Below are 17,688 nucleotides of genomic sequence, written 5' to 3' on the forward strand. Positions count from 1 at the left end.
TGAAGGGGCTCACAAGCGGCCCCGAACGCATCCGTACGGCCCCAATGCACTCTGAGTGGACGCGGATCCGCTCAGAATGCATCAGTCTGGCACCGTCTGTCCTCCGCTCCGCTCAGCAGGCAGACACCTGAACGCTGCTTGCAGCGTTCGGGTGTCCACCTGGCCGTGCGGAGCCAAACGGATCCGTCTAGACTTACAATGTAAGTCAATGGGGACGGATCCGTTTGAAGTTGACACAATATGGTGCAATTTCAATGTAAAGTCTGGACGGATCCGTCTGACTAACTTTCCCACTTAGAATTTTTTCTGAAATATAATGCAGACGGATCCGTTCTGAACGGATCTCATCGTCTGCATTATAGGAGCGGATCCGTCTGTGCAGACACCAGATGGATCCGCTCCAAACGCAAGTGTGAAAGTAGCCTAAGTTGGTCACTCGCCAGCATATGTTCAGCTTCCCCATTCTTCAGAGGTGGGGGGCCCAGAATAATCATCCCACCAGAAGAATGGTCAGTGGTCTTTGTATTAATACTTAAGGAACATGTAATTTAAAAAGGAGTGCGCAAAATTCTGCATAACACTCTAGATTGTTTTCAATGTTTGTCTAAAGTGCACCCCTACTGCCCAGTGCACCAACTGGATTATACATGAGAGATAAGTAAAAACTACATGAGATCCCCAGCCTACTGTGATACGTCTGTGAGGGACCTGAAGGACACCGACGCCGCTCTGCTTGTCAGTCTGAGCTCCTTAGGCCATCGAGTCAGTAAATCGCTCCATTAATGGAGGATAATATCAAGTTCTACCATTTATACGGAAGCAGTAGATTGCAAGCTCCTGTGTTACAAGTGTAGGCTGTATTGTTTCCAATAACTTTAAGCCATGTACCCAAAAAGGGCTTTGCCTTGAAGGGGTTTATTCATGGACGGTTCACCTATGTCTGTGCACCCTGGTGCCGCCTGTGAAGCTTCTTTGGCAGGAGATAGATGTAGGACAGCTGCCAGTTATCCTGACCGGTCCGGACAGGATAACCCTGTAGTAAAATGGTCGGTATTTTTACCATTGCTGACCCTTCCATTGCCCTCTAGGGTTAATTTACTGCCACTTTCGTTATGCACACAGTTTAGCATTTGCTGTAATTAGCCTTGCTGGTTGAGCCTGTAGGTGACTTGCGGGATCAGACCTCCGTCCGTGTTGGTAGGTACTAGATAGTCCATGTGTAAAATGATCTGATCATCACAGTTGTAGATCTCAAATCACAATGCAGATAGAATATAGTGCTCAGACCGCCATTATATCATCTTCATATCTATCAGCCTTACATGTCCTCTGATACTTTGTCCATTGCCCAACAACCATGTAGTCCTTCCTCCCCTTCTCTAGTGGTAAAGTATCCTACACTCCCCTCCCCTTGTGCTCCTGAGTAGTCACAGCAGGACCTTCATCCTTCTACCAGTGATCACAGCAGGGGCATCCATCCACCCCCTTCCTGCAGCCCCCTGCCAGTAATCACAGCAAGGTCTCCCCTCCCTCCCTGTGAACCCCCCATATTCCCATGATGTGACCTCTGCCAGCAGGACGCTATCTACTAGCAGCTCTCTATCTAGCTTTCTGCATAGGTCAGTCAGGATCCAGATCCATTTTTTTGGCACCAGGTGTTGCACAATGGACCAGATTTACCTATGTGTCTGGGCCAAATCTGTGTCTAAAAAATTGGTGCAATTTGGCACCACCAAGATTTGGCACATCTAAGGTTTCTACACTTTGATCTGTAAGGGGTGGGACCTCACGTGAAAAAGGCGTAAAATTCTGGTGTAAAAACCTGTGTTAAGCTAAGCCAACCAATAATTGGTATAGAGTCAGAGAAAAGTGTCTGTTCCTGCTCCACATGTATCATCCGGCCTGAGGCACTATGATAAATCTGGTTTAGGTCTAGACAGCCGAAACTGGTTAGACTTAAAGTTTTTTTTTTAGGAGTAAAATATACTGATGGGTCATCAACCTCTGATCTGTGGGGGTCTGACACCAGGCACACCTCCTGAACAGCTGTTTGAAGAGACTGCAGCATTTTCCTAGGCCAGGGACATCACATTCATCGCTCACATAGCCTAGGTGCAGCTTAGTGCAACGTCCGACGGCGGCAAAAGGTCCCTTTAAGAAATATTTGTGACGCCAGTTGTAGTGAAGCAACAACGGGACAGAGTCCCTTTAAGAAATGGTGTTGTGGTGGTACCCAGGTGTAGGAATGGCCGAGTGGTATACAATGTCCCTTACTGTTTTGTATGTGTCACGGTGCGCCTACCTGGATACGCTGGACCCCAGGCGCTGTCTTTCAAAGCAGCAAATAAGGGGAGTAGTTAACTTGGGGATGAAGAATAAATTGAGTCCAGACCTTATGATGAAGTTCAATAACAGCTTTACTTAGCATAATCGTTTCTCCAAACTGGTTACAGACTTTGTCTTGGTTCCAGCAGGCTTTAGCATTAAAACTCTGGCAGGCAAACTCGTCTCTGCTACATCTGTTGCTCTCTGGCTCTGCTGTACTTACAGGCTAACTGTATAACTTTGCTTTTGCTTTTGCCGTATGCTGCAACTTCTCTCTTGGTAGTCTGTCTTTTAAGTAGTACCAGGGAACTCTACTTCCTGGCTTCTGAGGCTTCAGGCTGTGGCCTCCATATCCAGCAGAGCTGAAGGTGCTCTAGCTGGCTTGGGCATGTCCAGCAGGGATGTGGCCCCACACAACCTCCCTTAGCATGGGGTAAGCAGGAACTAACTCTAACTAGACCTCCACCCTTCCTGCAGCAAGTGGGACACGCCTACCACACCACAGAGGGGGGGGGGGGGGATTAGAATGGAAAAGCAGGCTCCACTCTATGCAACTATAGCTCTGCCTTGTTTGCTGCCACCTGCTGGTAACCCAGGCACATTTCACGTGAACATAACAGTTGCAAAATAAAAAAATGCACAGTGTTTGGACCTAGAATAAATACACATAATGACATGAGGTTAACCAATAAAGACAGTAGCGAGGTGCAAAGGTGGTAATGCCACTCTGGGGCGTTACATTAGCTGCATTAAAGTGAGCTGCGGTACCAAGCATGGCCACTATACACTGTACGGCACTGTGCTTGGTGAGCTGAGAGAAGGCCACAGAGCTCACGGGAGCGCCGGTACCTTCTCAAACAGCTCATCGACGGGGGTCCTGGGTGTTGGACCCCACCGATCAGATAATGATGACCTATCCAGAGGATAGGTCGTCAGTATCAAAATCACAGAAAAAACGCCTTTAATCCACACCATCCGCTCCCCCACTACTTCATAGCTTGATTCCAAGTCTAAAAACAAAGTCAAGTTGCTCATAAACTTTAGATTGTACTAATGGTGGAGGGATAGGACAAAAGTCCTGTAAGTGGTGAGGTGCGGAATCCATGGATCGGACTTGATTTCCCAACACATCCCTAAGGCTAGTTTCACATCTGCGGCAGCTGTTCCAGAAGAGAACAGCCTGCCAGAATTCTCCAGATCTGGCACTGCCGGATGCAACCAGAATGCCTGTCGGCCCCATTAACTATAATAGGGTCTGGCGGAGATCTGGTAAAAATGTAGAGAATTGGCCGGACAAAAATCACTGCACACTGCGGTTTGTGTCTAGATTCCCGACATTCTCTGCCGGAACTGGCGGCCGTATCACAATGCCACAGATATAAAAGTAGCCTCAGACGACTGGTCATATTCAGATATGGGAAATCTGTCACCATCTTGATCTTTGTCATGTCCCTCAAACCATTCCTGGACCATTTTTGCAGTGTGACCGGGGCCCCTGCCGTTAGTGAATAGGTCCCCAGAGCATCACACTGCTTCCACTGGCTTTATCTTCTTCTTCATTATAGTGCATCCTGGTGCCATCTCTTCCCCAGGTAAGAGAAGCACATGCACCCGGCCATACACATGATATAAACGTGATTCATTAGACCAGACCTCCTCCTTCCATTGCTCCATGGTCCAGTTTTGAGGCTCACATACCCATTGTGTAATACCCCAGATCAGGGTAAAGGCAAAAGGGTTGATTGTTATATTATTATTCGGTATATTGAAATGTTCTGATCTGTTGTATTTGCCTACTTAATAGTACTGTATGGCTAAGTCAGGGTTATTAACCTTGACTCAGCCCCTTTAGGTTGCAAGGAGAAGGAACTGGGTCCATGCCTAGTCAGTCATGAGTCTAGTGGCAATGTCACAGATGCGGTGTGGGTGGGAAACAGGAACAGGCCTGGAAACTAGGGTAAAGGAGAAGGTCACCATCTAGAACAACCCTAATCCAAGTCCTGACTACCTATCAGTATGAACTGACCTCAATGATAGGAAAGTTCATACACAGGAACCTAGAGCCCTAACACACCCTGTAGGGCCCTGGTATAGTGACAGGATTCGAGATAACCTATTCCTCTACCAGAAGGATGAACAGGAGTCTCCCTCAGGCCTAGATACAAAAGACAAGGAAATACAACAAACAAAATACAAATAGGGAAGACGACACTTAACTTCACGTGGAGCAAAGGCAGCGCCAGGAGCTCAACCGAGATCCAACAACCAGCTAGCCCAGAGTCCAGAAACTGAAGCTATAAACCGCACTCCCAGAAGGGGTAAGCAGTAAAAAATATGGGAAGTTAAATGACCAAATGAACAACACCTGCAAGAGGTGTGGTCATTACCAAAACAACACAGACACAAAAGATCCACAAGGAATCAGTCAGATTAACCCACGTGTTGCCAGTCTCTCTGATCTCCTGGCACCTGTCACGGGAGTGTCCGTGGCAGGTGAGGAACAGAGAGAACCTACATGTGCTGGCTCCTCAGGATTAACCCTGATTCCCAAAGAACCATCATATCTGAGACAACTAAAGCTAAGAACAAAGCTTTTTCCAAAGTGCTATAGAAAGCGAGAAGGAAGATTAGAAGGTCCAGAACCTACAAGAACATGCACTGGAGTCAGTCAGCAAGGTATTGTGCACCTTTAAGGCTGATAGAGACATTGCCAACGTCAGAGGGAATATTGTAGCACACCCTTCCAAGCTCCAGAAGGTTTGTCCAGTCGTATCTTAATTATGTACCCCTCAGTCCAGGAAAGAACATCTACCAAGAACCTCATAAGGGTTGCAGAGAGACTTTAGAAAGACTGAGAGGACTAGCAGAACCTCCATTATTGCTGCTATCCTTATATCATGCTTGAGAAAGAATTGCACTGTGTTGTAGTCCTTGGAACTGTGCCTTGATACTGTTAGATGTACTACTCCATGCAGATGTTGACCTTGGTCAGATTCAAACCTAGGACCCCAGCACTGCAAGGCACCAGTGCTAACCATTGAGCCAACTGTGCTGCTCGTTGCTAAGTCCATCACCATTTGGTGGCCATTACATCATTATTCACACTCCTGCCTTATACTCTGCCAAGACACTTACCACCAGGGGTACTCCAACCACCACCAGGCTGGAGCCCCAATACAAGAGTGTGCCCTGAAGGAAGAAAGGGTGTGCCCTCCTCTCACTGCATGGTCCTAGAAGGGCATTGGTGTGAGGATTGCCACTACGATCCATTTGTATAATCAGTGTTTATAGCGTCACTACCACTCCCATCCTCCACTTGTTCTTCCTGGATTGCCGCTGCAATTGTAGGCACTTTCGTCATTGGACAGGGGTCCTTATTTATGGACACCCTGACTGGTCAGTGACTACACTGCCCTATAGACAGCATGCTGTCATCATAACCAGCAGTTTGTGGCACATGAGCTCTTCTGTGGGATCGGACCAGATAGGCTAGATTTCACCCCCCCCCCCCCCATGCCCTTCAAAGTGCCCCTGTTGGCAGTTCAATGACTGACCTCCCTTGGACCACTTTTGGTAGGCACTAGTCACTTAGGAACAACCCACAAGGCCTGCTGTTTTGAAGATGAGCTTACCCAGTGGTCTACTCTAGTGCTGGACTCTTTATAGGGACAGTTTGGTACTGTTTATAAGGATGGAGTTATAGTGGCTCTAAAATTCTTTTTATAGGAGTACTTTATTGGCGCACTCTAATGCAGTTTATAGGGTGTGGGGATTCACTCTGGTAGTTAGAATTAGCGGGTGCAGCACAGAGGCAAAGTTCTTGGTTCAAAACATCAGTGTTTATTCACACTTGAAAGCAAAACAAAACCACAAGTTGCTTGGTGATTGTTCACACACATGAAAAGTTCATATACAAATCAGTCACCTTTTCTCCTGGGTGTAACTTCACACCCTGTTGAAAGTTCTGCCTAGGCCTGGAACATGGGGAGTAGTCACCCACCCAGCACTTTGACTACTCCCAGTAAGAGCCGTCCTGGATCAGCTATTACAGCCATACTTACTGCTGCTTATTAGCCTCCATGAAGGCCTTCACAACAGCCTCCATTTTGTCGTGGGGCATGGGTTTAAATACAGCTGGTTTGATGTACGACATACAAAAATGCAAACCCAAAAATATATCAGCCTTCACGCCAGCCTCACTGTGCTTGCCATCATCCTTCACCAAATGTGGGGATTGGCTCTGGTAGTTAGGATTAGCGGGTGCAGCACAGAGGCAAAGTACAAGTTCTTGGTTCAAAACATCAGTTTATTCACATGTGAAAGCAAAACAAAATCGCAATGCTTGGTGATCGTTCACACACAGGAAAAGTTCATATACAAAACAGTCACCTTTTCTCCTGGGTGTTACTTCACACCCTGTTTGAAGTTCTGCTTTGTCAAGTCCACAGCAGGCGTTAGGTGGCCTGTTCGCCCTCACAGGGGTCTGAGCCCTCCAGCCCGGCTCAAGCCACGCATCCCAGCGCACAGACCTCCTGAGCTCCACTGTCAGATGGAGGTAATCCTCCCCACCTGGCAGTGCTGGCTGGTTTTTATGCCTGGCAAAACACGGCCTGGAACATGGGGAGTAGTCACCCACCCAGCACTTTGACTACTCCCAGTAAGAGCCGTCCTGGATCAGTTATTTCAGCCATACTAAGTATCAAGGTGTCAAACAGCAACTGCTGCTGACACATAAAAACCGGCTCTTACTCCACTGAGGCCAGGAACCTCGGTGACACATACCTAACATCCACGATGATTCCTTGTACCTTCTTACAAGGGGCACTACATATGTGGGCACTCTAGTAGTGGTCATGTGGGCACTGTATAACTGGGCACTCTAGTATTGGTTATAGGAGCACTGTATATTTGGGCACTTTAGTACTGGTTATAGGGGCACTGCAAATGTGGGCACTCTAGTACTGGTGTAATGACCGGCGTCACGCACAGGGAGGGAAAAGGGAAAGCCCTGCCCAAGGGAGAGGGAAAGGTGGTGACCCCTGACTCACCTTGCGGCTGGCACCTGACTGCCCTGACGTCCCTAGACGGGTTCCTCACCTGTGCGGCGATCACGTGCCTAAACCCTGGCTTTCCCTAAACTGAGCCCTAGATAGTGAACGGGCCGATGGGATCGCTAGTCCGCACCACTGACACTAAGAGGGAAACACCAGGGAGAGGACAGACAATACAGACAAACACATAAACCCAGGTAGGCGACAACAGCAGACCACAAAGGTCCAACAGGGATCCGGAGGGAAACGTTCTGGACCAACAACCAGAGAACGCAGCAACACAGCTCCAGTGGGTCAGTATAGAAGTCCAGGCAGGAAGCTCTATATCTGGCAACCAGAAAAGTGTGAGAGAGGAATATAAGGAGGATTGGGAGTGCTGGACAAGGAACAGCTGAGGAGAAGGAGCTACGGATCCCTGAGTGAGCCAAAAAGGGTTGCAAAGCAAACCCAGAAAGCTACCATAAGGAAAACAGCCCTATCTTACATAGAGCGCGCAACCTGACCGACTTCCTCACCCCGGGTATAACGGAGTCAGGCGTGGTTCTTGACACCCTCGTGACAACTGGTCATATGGGCACTGGGCAGTGTATATATGGGCATTAGGCACCCTAGTACTGTTTATATAGACACTGTATATAGTGGTTAGTACTGGTTATATGGACACTGTATATATGGGCACTATAGTACTGTATATATAGGCACTGTACAGTCGTGGTCAAAAGTTTTGAGAATTACATAAATATTGGAAATTGGAAAAGTTGCTGCTTAAGTTTTTATAATAGCAATTTGCATATACTCCAGAATGTTATGAAGAGTGATCAGATGAATTGCATAGTCCTTCTTTGCCATGAAAATTAGCTTAATCCCCAAAAAAACTTTCCACTGCATTTCATTGCTGTCATTAAAGGACCTGCTGAGATCATTTCAGTAATCGTCTTGTTAACTCAGGTGAGAATGTTGACGAGCACAAGGCTGGAGATCATTATGTCAGGCTGATTGGGTTAAAATGGCAGACTTGACCTGTTAGGCCTCATGCACACGACCGTTGTGTGCATCCGTGGCCGTTGTGCCGTTTTCATTTTTTTTTCGCGGACCCATTGACTTTCAATGGGTCCGTGGAAAAATCGGAAAATGCACCGTTTTGCAGCCAAGACCGTGATCCGTGTATCCTGTCCGTCAAAAAAATATGACCTGTCCTATTTTTTTGACGGACAACGGTTCACGGACCCATTCAAGTCAATGGGTCTGTGAAAGAACACGGATGCACACAAGATTGGCATCCGTGTCCGTGATCCGTAGGTTACTTTCATACAGACGGATCCGAAGATCCGTCTGCATAAAAGCTTTTTCAGAGCTGAGTTTTCACTTTGTTAAAACTCAGATCCGACAGTGTATTCTAACACAGAGGCGTTCCCATAGTCATGGGGACGCTTCTAGTTAGAATATACAACGAACTGTGTACATGACTGCCCCCTGCTGCCTGGCAGCACCCGATCTTATACAGGGGGCCGTGATCCGTACAATTAACCCCTCAGGTGCTGCACCTGAAGGGGTTAATTGTGCGTATCATAGCCCCCTGTAAGAGATCCGGGGCTGCCAGGCAGCAGGGGGCAGACCCCCCTCCCTCCCTAGTTTAAATTTCATTGGTGGCCAGTGCGGCCCCCCTCCCTCCCTCTATTGTATTAATAACATTGGTGGCCCAGTGTGCGCCCCCCCCCCCCCGGCCCCCCTCCCTCTATTGCAATAAGAACATTAGTGGCAGTGTGCGGCCTCCCCCGGCCCCCCCTCCCTCCCTCTATTGTAATTAGAACATTGGTGGCAGTGTGCGGCCAACCCCGCCCTCCCCCTTCCCCCGATCATTGGTGGCAGCGGAGTTCTGATCGGAGTCCCAGTTTAACCGCTGGGGCTCCGATCGGTAACCATGGCAACCAGGACGCTACTGCAGTCCTGGTTGCCATGGTTACTTAGCAATAGTAGAAGCATCATGCTTACCTGCTGGCTGCTGCGATGTCTGTGTCCGGCCGGGAGCTCCTCCTACTAGTAAGGAGGTCACTTACCAGTAGGAGGAGCTCCCGGCCGGACACAGACATCGCAGCAGCCAGCAGGTAAGTATGATGCCACCAATGTTCCTATTACAATAGAGGGAGGGAGGGGGGCCGAAGGAGGCCGCACACTGCCACCAATGTTCTAATTACAATAGAGGGAGGGAGGGGGGGCCAGGGGAGGCCGCACACTGACACCAATGTTCTTATTATAATAGAGGGAGGGAGGGGGGGCCGGGGGAGGCCGTACACTGTGCCACCAATGTTATTAATACAATAGAGGGAGGGGGGGCCGCACTGGCCACCAATGATATTCAAACTGGGGAGGGGGGGGTCTGCCCCCTGTTGCCTGGCAGCCCTAATCTCTTACAGGGGGCTATGATACGCACAATTAACCCCTTCAGGTGCGGCACCTGAGGGGTTAATTGTGCTGATCACGGCCCCCTGTAAGAGATCGGGTGCTGCCAGGCAGCAGGGGGCAGTCATGTACACAGTTTGTAGTATATTCTAACTAGAAGCATCCCCATCACCATGGGAACGCCTCTGTGTTAGAATATACTGTCGGATATGAGTTTTCACGATGTAACTCATATCCGACAGTATATTCTAACATAGAAGCGTTCCCATGGTGATGGGGACGCTTCAAGTTAAAATATACCATCGGATTGGAGAAAACTCTGATCCGATGGTATGGGGACTCCAGACTTTACATTGAAAGTCAATGGGGACGGATCCGTTTGCAATTGCACCATATTGTGTCAACGTCAAACGGATCCGTCCCCATTGACTTGCATTGTAATTCAGGACGGATCCGTTTGGCTCCGCACGGCCAGGCGGACACCAAAACGACTTTTTTTTTCATGTCCGTGGATCCTCCAAAAATCAAGGAAGACCCACGGACAAAAAAACGGTCACGGATCACGGACCAAGGGAACCCCGTTTTGCCGACAGTGGAAAAAATACTGTCGTGTGCATGAGGCCTTAAAAGGAGGGTGATGCTTGAAATCATTGTTCTTACATTGTTAACCATGGTGACCTGCAAAGAAACGCGTGCAGCCATCATTGCGTTGCATAAAAATGGCTTCACAGGCAAGGATATTGTGGCTACTAAGATTGCACCTCAATCAACAATTCATAGGATCATCAAGAACTTCAAGGAAAGAGGTTCAATTCTTGTTAAGAAGGCTTCAGGGCGTCCAAGAAAGTCCAGCAAGCGCCAGGATCGTCTCCTAAAGAGGATTCGGCTGCGGGATCGGAGTGCCACCAGTGCAGAGCTTGCTCAGGAATGGCAGCAGGCAGGTGTGAGCGCATCTGCACGCACAGTGAGGCGAAGACTTTTGGAAGATGGCCTAGTGTCAAGAAGGGCAGCAAAGAAGCCACTTCTCTCCAAAAAAAAACATCAGGGACAGATTGATCTTCTGCAGAAAATATGGTGAATGGACTGCTGAGGACTGGGGCAAAGTCATATTCTCCGATGAAGCCTCTTTCCGATTGTTTGGGGCATCAGGAAAAAGGCTTGTCCGGAGAAGAAAAGGTGAGCGCTTCCATCAGTCCTGTGTCATGCCAACAGTAAAGCATCCTGAGACCATTCATGTGTGGGGTTGCTTCTCATCCAAAGGAGTGGGCTCACTCACAATTTTGCCCAAAAACACAGCCATGAATAAAGAATGGTACCAAAACACCCTCCAACAGCAACTTCTTCCAACAATCCAACAACAGTTTGGTGAAGAACAATGCATTTTCCAGCACGATGGGGCACCGTGCCATAAGGCAAAAGTGATAACTAAGTGGCTCGGGGACCAAAACGTTGACATTTTGGGTCCATGGCCTGGAAACTCCCCAGATCTTATTCCCATTGAGAACTTGTGGTCAATCCTCAAGAGGCGGGTGGACAAACAAAAACCCACTAATTCTGACAAACTCCAAGAAGTGATTATGAAAGAATGGGTTGCTATCAGTCAGGAATTGGCCCAGAAGTTGATTGAGAGCATGCCCAGTCGAACTGTAGAGGTCCTGAAAAAGAAGGGCCAACACTGCAAATACTGACTCTTTGCATAAATGTCATGTAATAGTCGATAAAAGCCTTTGAAACGTATGAAGTGCGTGTAATTATATTTCACTACATCACAGAAACAACTGAAACAAAGATCTAAAAGCAGTTTAGCAGCAAACTTTGTGAAAACGAATATTTGTGTCATTCTCAAAACTTTTGGCCACGACTGTACATGGTGGTACTCTAGTGCTCATTGAAGGGAGGCTGTATAGGGTGGTATTCTAGTACTGGTTATGTGGGCGCTGTATAGGATGGTACTCTTCTGATGTTTATATGGGCACTGTATATGTGGGCACTCTAGTACTGGTCATAGGGACACTGTATAAATGGGCACTCTAGTACTGGTCATAGGGACACTGTATAAATGGGCACTCTAGTACTGGTTATAAGAGCACTGTATATATAGGCACTCTAGTACTGGTTATAGGAGCACTATATATGTGGACACTCTAGTACCGGTTATACGGGTACTGTTTATATGGGCACTCTAGTACTGGTTATAGGAGCACTGTATATATGGGCATTGTATATATGGGCACTCTAGTACTGGTTATAGGAGCACTATATATGTGGGCACGCTAGTACCGGTTATACGGGTACTGTTTATATGGGCACTCTAGTACTGGTTATAGGAGCACTGTATATATGGGAACTCTAGTACTGGCTATATGGGCATTGTATATATGGGCACTCTAGTACTGGTTATAGGAGCACTGTATATATGGGCACTCTAGTACTAGCTATATGGGCATTGTATATATGGGCACTCTAGTACTGGTTATAGGAGCACTGTATATATGGGCACTCTAGTACTAGCTATATGGGCATTGTATATATGAGCACTCTAGTACTGGTTATAGGAGCACTATATATGTGGGCACTATAGAACTGGTTCTATGAACACTATGACCTCTTTAACACGAGTGTGACGTATAGTGATGGACGAACATCTGCCGGGACAGTTCGCGAACGCGATCAAATGTTCGCGAAGCGCAAGTTCGCGCCGGGTCCCATTCATTTTAATGGCAGGCGAACCTGAAAAACCTTCAGCTGATATTTGCAGCCAAGAAATAATTACTAGAAGTGCACAGATAGTCCCACAACATGGGCAGTGACATACCAGATGTATTATTCGAATTTGCGATCTCCATTCATTATTTTTTTCAATGCGAAATATCAGCAATATAATTTTCGCGTACGCGCATGCGCAAATGCACCATAAAGAAAGTATATTGGTACATAACACCCCGCCTCAATCAGTTTTTTTTTTTGGGGGGGGGGGGGGACTGGTATATCACACCAGTAGAAATTATTTGTTCCAATAACGCTTGTCCCTCTATATACCTGCAGTATCGCAGCAGAACCGCACACAACTGCCGCACAATACAAATGCACTATATGAGGGCACCGTAAAGTAGGAACTCTGGCACTGGTTATAGGGGCACCATAAAGTAGGACCTCTAGCACTGGTTATAGGGGCACCGTAAAGTAGGAACTCTAGCACTGGTTATAGGGGCACCGTAAAGTAGGACCTCTAGCACTGGTTATAGGGGCACCGTAAAGTAGGAACTCTAGCACTGGTTATAGGGGCACCGTAAAGTAGGAACTCTGGCACTGGTTATAGGGGCACCATAAAGTAGGAACTCTAGCACTTGTTATAGGGGCACCGTAAAGTAGGAACCCTGGCACTTGTTATAGGGGCACCGTAAAGTAGGAACTCTGGCACTGGTTATAGGGGCACCGTAAAGTAGGAACTCTGGCACTGGTTATAGGAGCACCGTAAAGTAGGAACTCTAGCACTGGTTATAGGGGCACCGTAAAGTAGGAACTCTGACACTGGTTATAGGAGCACCGTAAAGTAGGAACTCTGGCACTGGTTATATGGGCACCATAAAGTAGGAACTTTGGCACTGGTTATAGGGGCACCGTAAAGTAGGAACTCTAGCACTGGTTATAGGGGCACCGTAAAGTAGGAACTCTGGCCCTGGTTATAGAAGCACCGTAAAGTAGGAACACTGGCACTGGTTATAGGGGCACCGTAAAGTAGGAACCCTGGCACTGGTTGTAGGGGCACCGTAAAGTAGGAACTCTGGCACTGGTTATAGGGGCACCATAAAGTAGGAACCCTGGCACTGGTTGTAGGGGCACCGTAAAGTAGGAACCCTGGCACTAGTTATAGGGGCACCGTAAAGTAGGAACCCTGGCACTGGTTGTAGGGGCACCGTAAAGTAGGAACCCTGGCACTGGTTATAGGGGCACCGTAAAGTAGGAACACTGGCACTGGTTATAGGGGCACCGTAAAGTAGGAACTCTGGCCCTGGCACTGGTTATAGGGGCACCGTAAAGTAGGAACCCTGGCACTGGTTGTAGGGGCACCGTAAAGTAGGAACTCTGGCACTGGTTATAGGGGCACCATAAAGTAGGAACCCTGGCACTGGTTGTAGGGGCACCATAAAGTAGGAACCCTGGCACTAGTTATAGGGGCACCGTAAAGTAGGAACCCTGGCACTGGTTGTAGGGGCACCGTAAAGTAGGAACCCTGGCACTGGTTATAGGGGCACCGTAAAGTAGGAACCCTGGCACTGGTTGTAGGGGCACCGTAAAGTAGGAACCCTGGCACTAGTTATAGGGGCACCGTAAAGTAGGAACCCTGGCACTGGTTGTAGGGGCACCGTAAAGTAGGAACCCTGGCACTGGTTATAGGGGCACCGTAAAGTAGGAACCCTGGCACTGGTTATAGGGGCACCGTAAAGTAGGAACTCTGGCCCTGGCACTGGTTATAGGGGCACCGTAAAGTAGGAACTCTGGCCCTGGCACTGGTTATAGGGGCACCGTAAAGTAGGAACACTGGCACTGGTTATAGGGGCACCGTAAAGTAGGAACTCTGGCCCTGGCACTGGTTATAGGGGCACCGTAAAGTAGGAACACTGGCACTGGTTATAGGGGCACCGTAAAGTAGGAACTCTGGCCCTGGCACTGGTTATAGAGGCACTGACTCTTGTACTAGGTTACTGCTGTAATCAAGAAACTTGAGCAGTAGTTAATGGCGAATCCTTGTGGAAAGACACCCAGCCTGAGGCGTCACCTCCTCCCAATCTATCTGAGATTACTGCCCCGCACAGATCGCACCAGGCGGACACGTGCAGATCACACTGATGACGCAGAACCGCAGCGTGAACGCTCAGCGCTTCTAGGTGGTTCAGTACCGCTAACCCCGCCCCCTACACGGACAGCCCCGTTTCTATTGGTCGCTGAAATAACGAGTCCTTTGTGATCACGTGACACCACCGAGAGGCTTTAGTCTGTTACCCGGAGCACAGCTGGTCACTTGGCGCAGGGCGCCGGTGGGAGAAGAAGCGGACGTATTGCTCTGTTCTGGGATATCCGCACTGTGCACCACCTGACCCTCCCCTGGTGGACCCCCGGCCACAGCTTCACCGGCTCTCCCGTCTTCTCTAGCAATAGGTGAGTTGCTCGTGTTCTGTCTTATGTCTTTAACTCATTGAGAAGAATAGTGTCTACTACAGGCTGCTATATTAGGATTTTTTTTTTTTTTTATTGCCACCCCCCCCCCCCCCCTTCCAAAAAAAAGTGCCCTATTGTGCAAGTGACTTACAGGTGGCTAGTACTAATACCTCACCCCATATGATCTGCAATTTGGTGCCCATATTGTTCCTCTGATAAAAAATTGTAACCTGCGGCTTTGATGTGATTATTTTTTCTCTTTAAATGCATTGACTGGCACCCAAATATGTCCCACTAGGCAATGCATCTAAAGGACTCTAGTAGAAGCCCTCGATGGCCTCCAGTCTGATAGAAATGGTGTCCATAGAATTGTGAGCAATGCTTTTCTGATGGGAGTGATTATGGGGAATACGGCTCTTCTTCCAGTGAGCCATCTTGTAGCTTCCGGTATCCCTATCTGACACTGAGGACATATCAATGTCCCAGATGGGCCAACCCCATTAAAAAGCTTCTGTCACCAGATTTAACCCTATTAAGCTAGCTGACATTGGCGATGTGCTAATGTCCGCTAAACCTAACTAGCCTATTCCTACTCCCCCTGCTCCTAGAGGCTAATTGGCAGTTTATAAAAGTTAAATTTCTGGCATAACAGGGGCATAGAATAGGCTAGTTAGGGTTAGCTGACATAGACCAATAAAGCTATATTGTTCACCAGCTGGTCTCTGTAGTGCTGCTGAGTGCAATGGGTGTGGTGGATACTGATGGATGAAATGATCGGAGGAATAATATCAAACTGGGTGAATGGAGAAGAATTAGATTAGGGGATGTGATGGGTCACACAAAAATGTCATTTTAGGCTAGGTCTACATGACGACATTTGTCACGCGACAGGGCACAATTACAGCACAACATGCGTTGCGCAACAATTTTTATAATGGTAGTCTATGGTGTCGCACTGCGATATGCAACATTCACAGAAATATCCATCTCGGATGGATTTTTTGCGACAGTCGTGTCGCAGTGCAACACCATAGACCAGGGATCAGCAACCTCCGGCACTCCAGGTGTTGTGAAACTACATCTCCCATCATGCACACTTGCTTGGCTGTTCTCTGAACTCCCACAGAAGTGAAAGGAGCATGCTGGGAGTTGTAGTTTCACAACAGCTGGAGTGCCGAAGGTTGCTGATCCCTGCCATAGACTATAATTATAAAAATTGTTGTGCGACAAAATGTTGCGCAACAAATGTCGTCGTGTAGACCTAGCCTTAGGGAGCACCTAAAATTGTGGGTGTCGGAGTTAAACGGATTATCCAGGATTATTCCAGAGAACTGGCGCAGCTGCGGGGAAGTCTTGGAGATGGGCGTGAGAGATTTGGATTATGGTGGTTTGACGTAAATCATTGGCAGAACATGGGTGGGTGGAAGATTAAGATGATGTAGGGGGTACAGCACGGTGGAGAGCTTTGTGGGTTAGAATTAAAAGTATACATTGAATCCTGTACTGTATGGGCAATGAGTGGCACCGGGTGAAGGCATCATTGTATTGAATGGGATCCTGAGCCTCATATTCCTCCTTACTGCAGTTGGAACAGAGCTATGATACAAGCCCTCTGTAGCCCCTTTTACTGTATGTGGGTGACAAAACCGGGCGTGATTACTGCATGTTGCATGCATCATTAACATGTCTGTTCATCTCTTGTCCTAGGTTTTCTCACTTCTGCCTACACAATGCCTGGCGACTTCTCCATGTGCTTGTGTCTCAGCCCCCCTCCTCCACACCACTTGCGTCTCCCTACAACAAAGTCATGTTTGGTTCCAACTTCTCGCCCTTCAGACCCACGTAAAAAGGGTGTAGTCTTTGCCGACGCTCTTGGACTGGCCCTGACCACAGTACGTCACTTCTCTCGTCCGCTCTTCGAAGAAGATTCACTGGTGCTCGCCTTGGCTTCGTTGAGAGCTCTGCGCCCACTTTCCACCTCTACATACACTTTGGACTTTCAGCCCCCAACTCGAGACTATTCCAGTTTCCGGGCTAGGCTCACCCAGCAACAGGTTTGTCTGGAGCAATGCGCTGTCCAGGGAGCAGCCGTGGCCGGTACGGTACGTGTGCACAATATTGGGTATGAGAAACGAGTTATTCTTCGGGTCAGCTATGATAACTGGAAAAGTCACTACGACCTGCCATGCTCTTTCCTACGTGATCCCTATGGAGGAGGGGAGACGGACACCTTCTCTTTCAGACTTCCGCTTCCTCTGGGCACCAAGCGGGCTGAGTTTTGTATTTGCTTTTGGTGCCAGGGCACAGAATATTGGGATAATAACGGAGGGGAGAATTATGTTTTGAAGAAGGAGACAGAACGCCGGAGCTATACACATGGTATCTATTGGTAAAATGGGTCTAATGGAACCTAAAAGTACTGGTTCGCTGGAGGAAAAAATGGTCATTGTACAGCCTTCCTTTTGTAGATCAAAAGGGCGTCTGGAAACCTTTCCAGATATGGCTGTGGAGTAGATGCTAGGCTGCTACTATCTGAGTCTTACCGACGTGGTTGCCTGGCAGTATTGTGCTATTTATATGCTTGTCTTGCTTGCTCAGGGTTTGTTCACATCCAGGATCCAACAAGCCTCTAAAGTCACTTTGTGTAGCCCGACTCAATTTTCTGGGCTGTGCTTCTAAACTACAAGGGTGTCAAAAACTTAGTATATATGGAACTTCTCAACAGCGGTGGGTGGTTGGCTGGTAAGAAGTC

At 48.1% G+C, this 17,688-nt stretch overlaps 2 protein-coding genes across 2 annotated transcripts in view; both read left to right on the forward strand.

The window, feature by feature from the left end:
* LOC122940391 overlaps positions 1–17,688 on the forward strand; it is a 1,778,572-nt gene that overhangs the window by 1,005,443 nt on the left and 755,441 nt on the right. The gene's annotated exons all lie outside the window — the stretch shown is intronic.
* On the forward strand, positions 14,767–17,546 carry LOC122940444 (protein phosphatase 1 regulatory subunit 3C-like). Its single transcript, XM_044297122.1, has 2 exons — positions 14,767–14,936; positions 16,644–17,546. The coding sequence occupies exon 2, from the start codon at positions 16,667–16,669 to the stop codon at positions 17,327–17,329; it is 663 nt and encodes a 220-aa protein (XP_044153057.1). The 5' UTR covers positions 14,767–14,936; positions 16,644–16,666; the 3' UTR covers positions 17,330–17,546.

This window comes from Bufo gargarizans, chromosome 6 (genome assembly GCF_014858855.1).
Source record: "Bufo gargarizans isolate SCDJY-AF-19 chromosome 6, ASM1485885v1, whole genome shotgun sequence".
Lineage (NCBI taxonomy): Eukaryota > Metazoa > Chordata > Amphibia > Anura > Bufonidae > Bufo > Bufo gargarizans.

Coding starts and splice junctions, on each gene's coding strand:
- LOC122940444 (XM_044297122.1), top strand. CDS start 16,667: ATGCCTGGCGACTTCTCCATGTGCTTGTGTCTCAGCCCCCCTCCTCCA.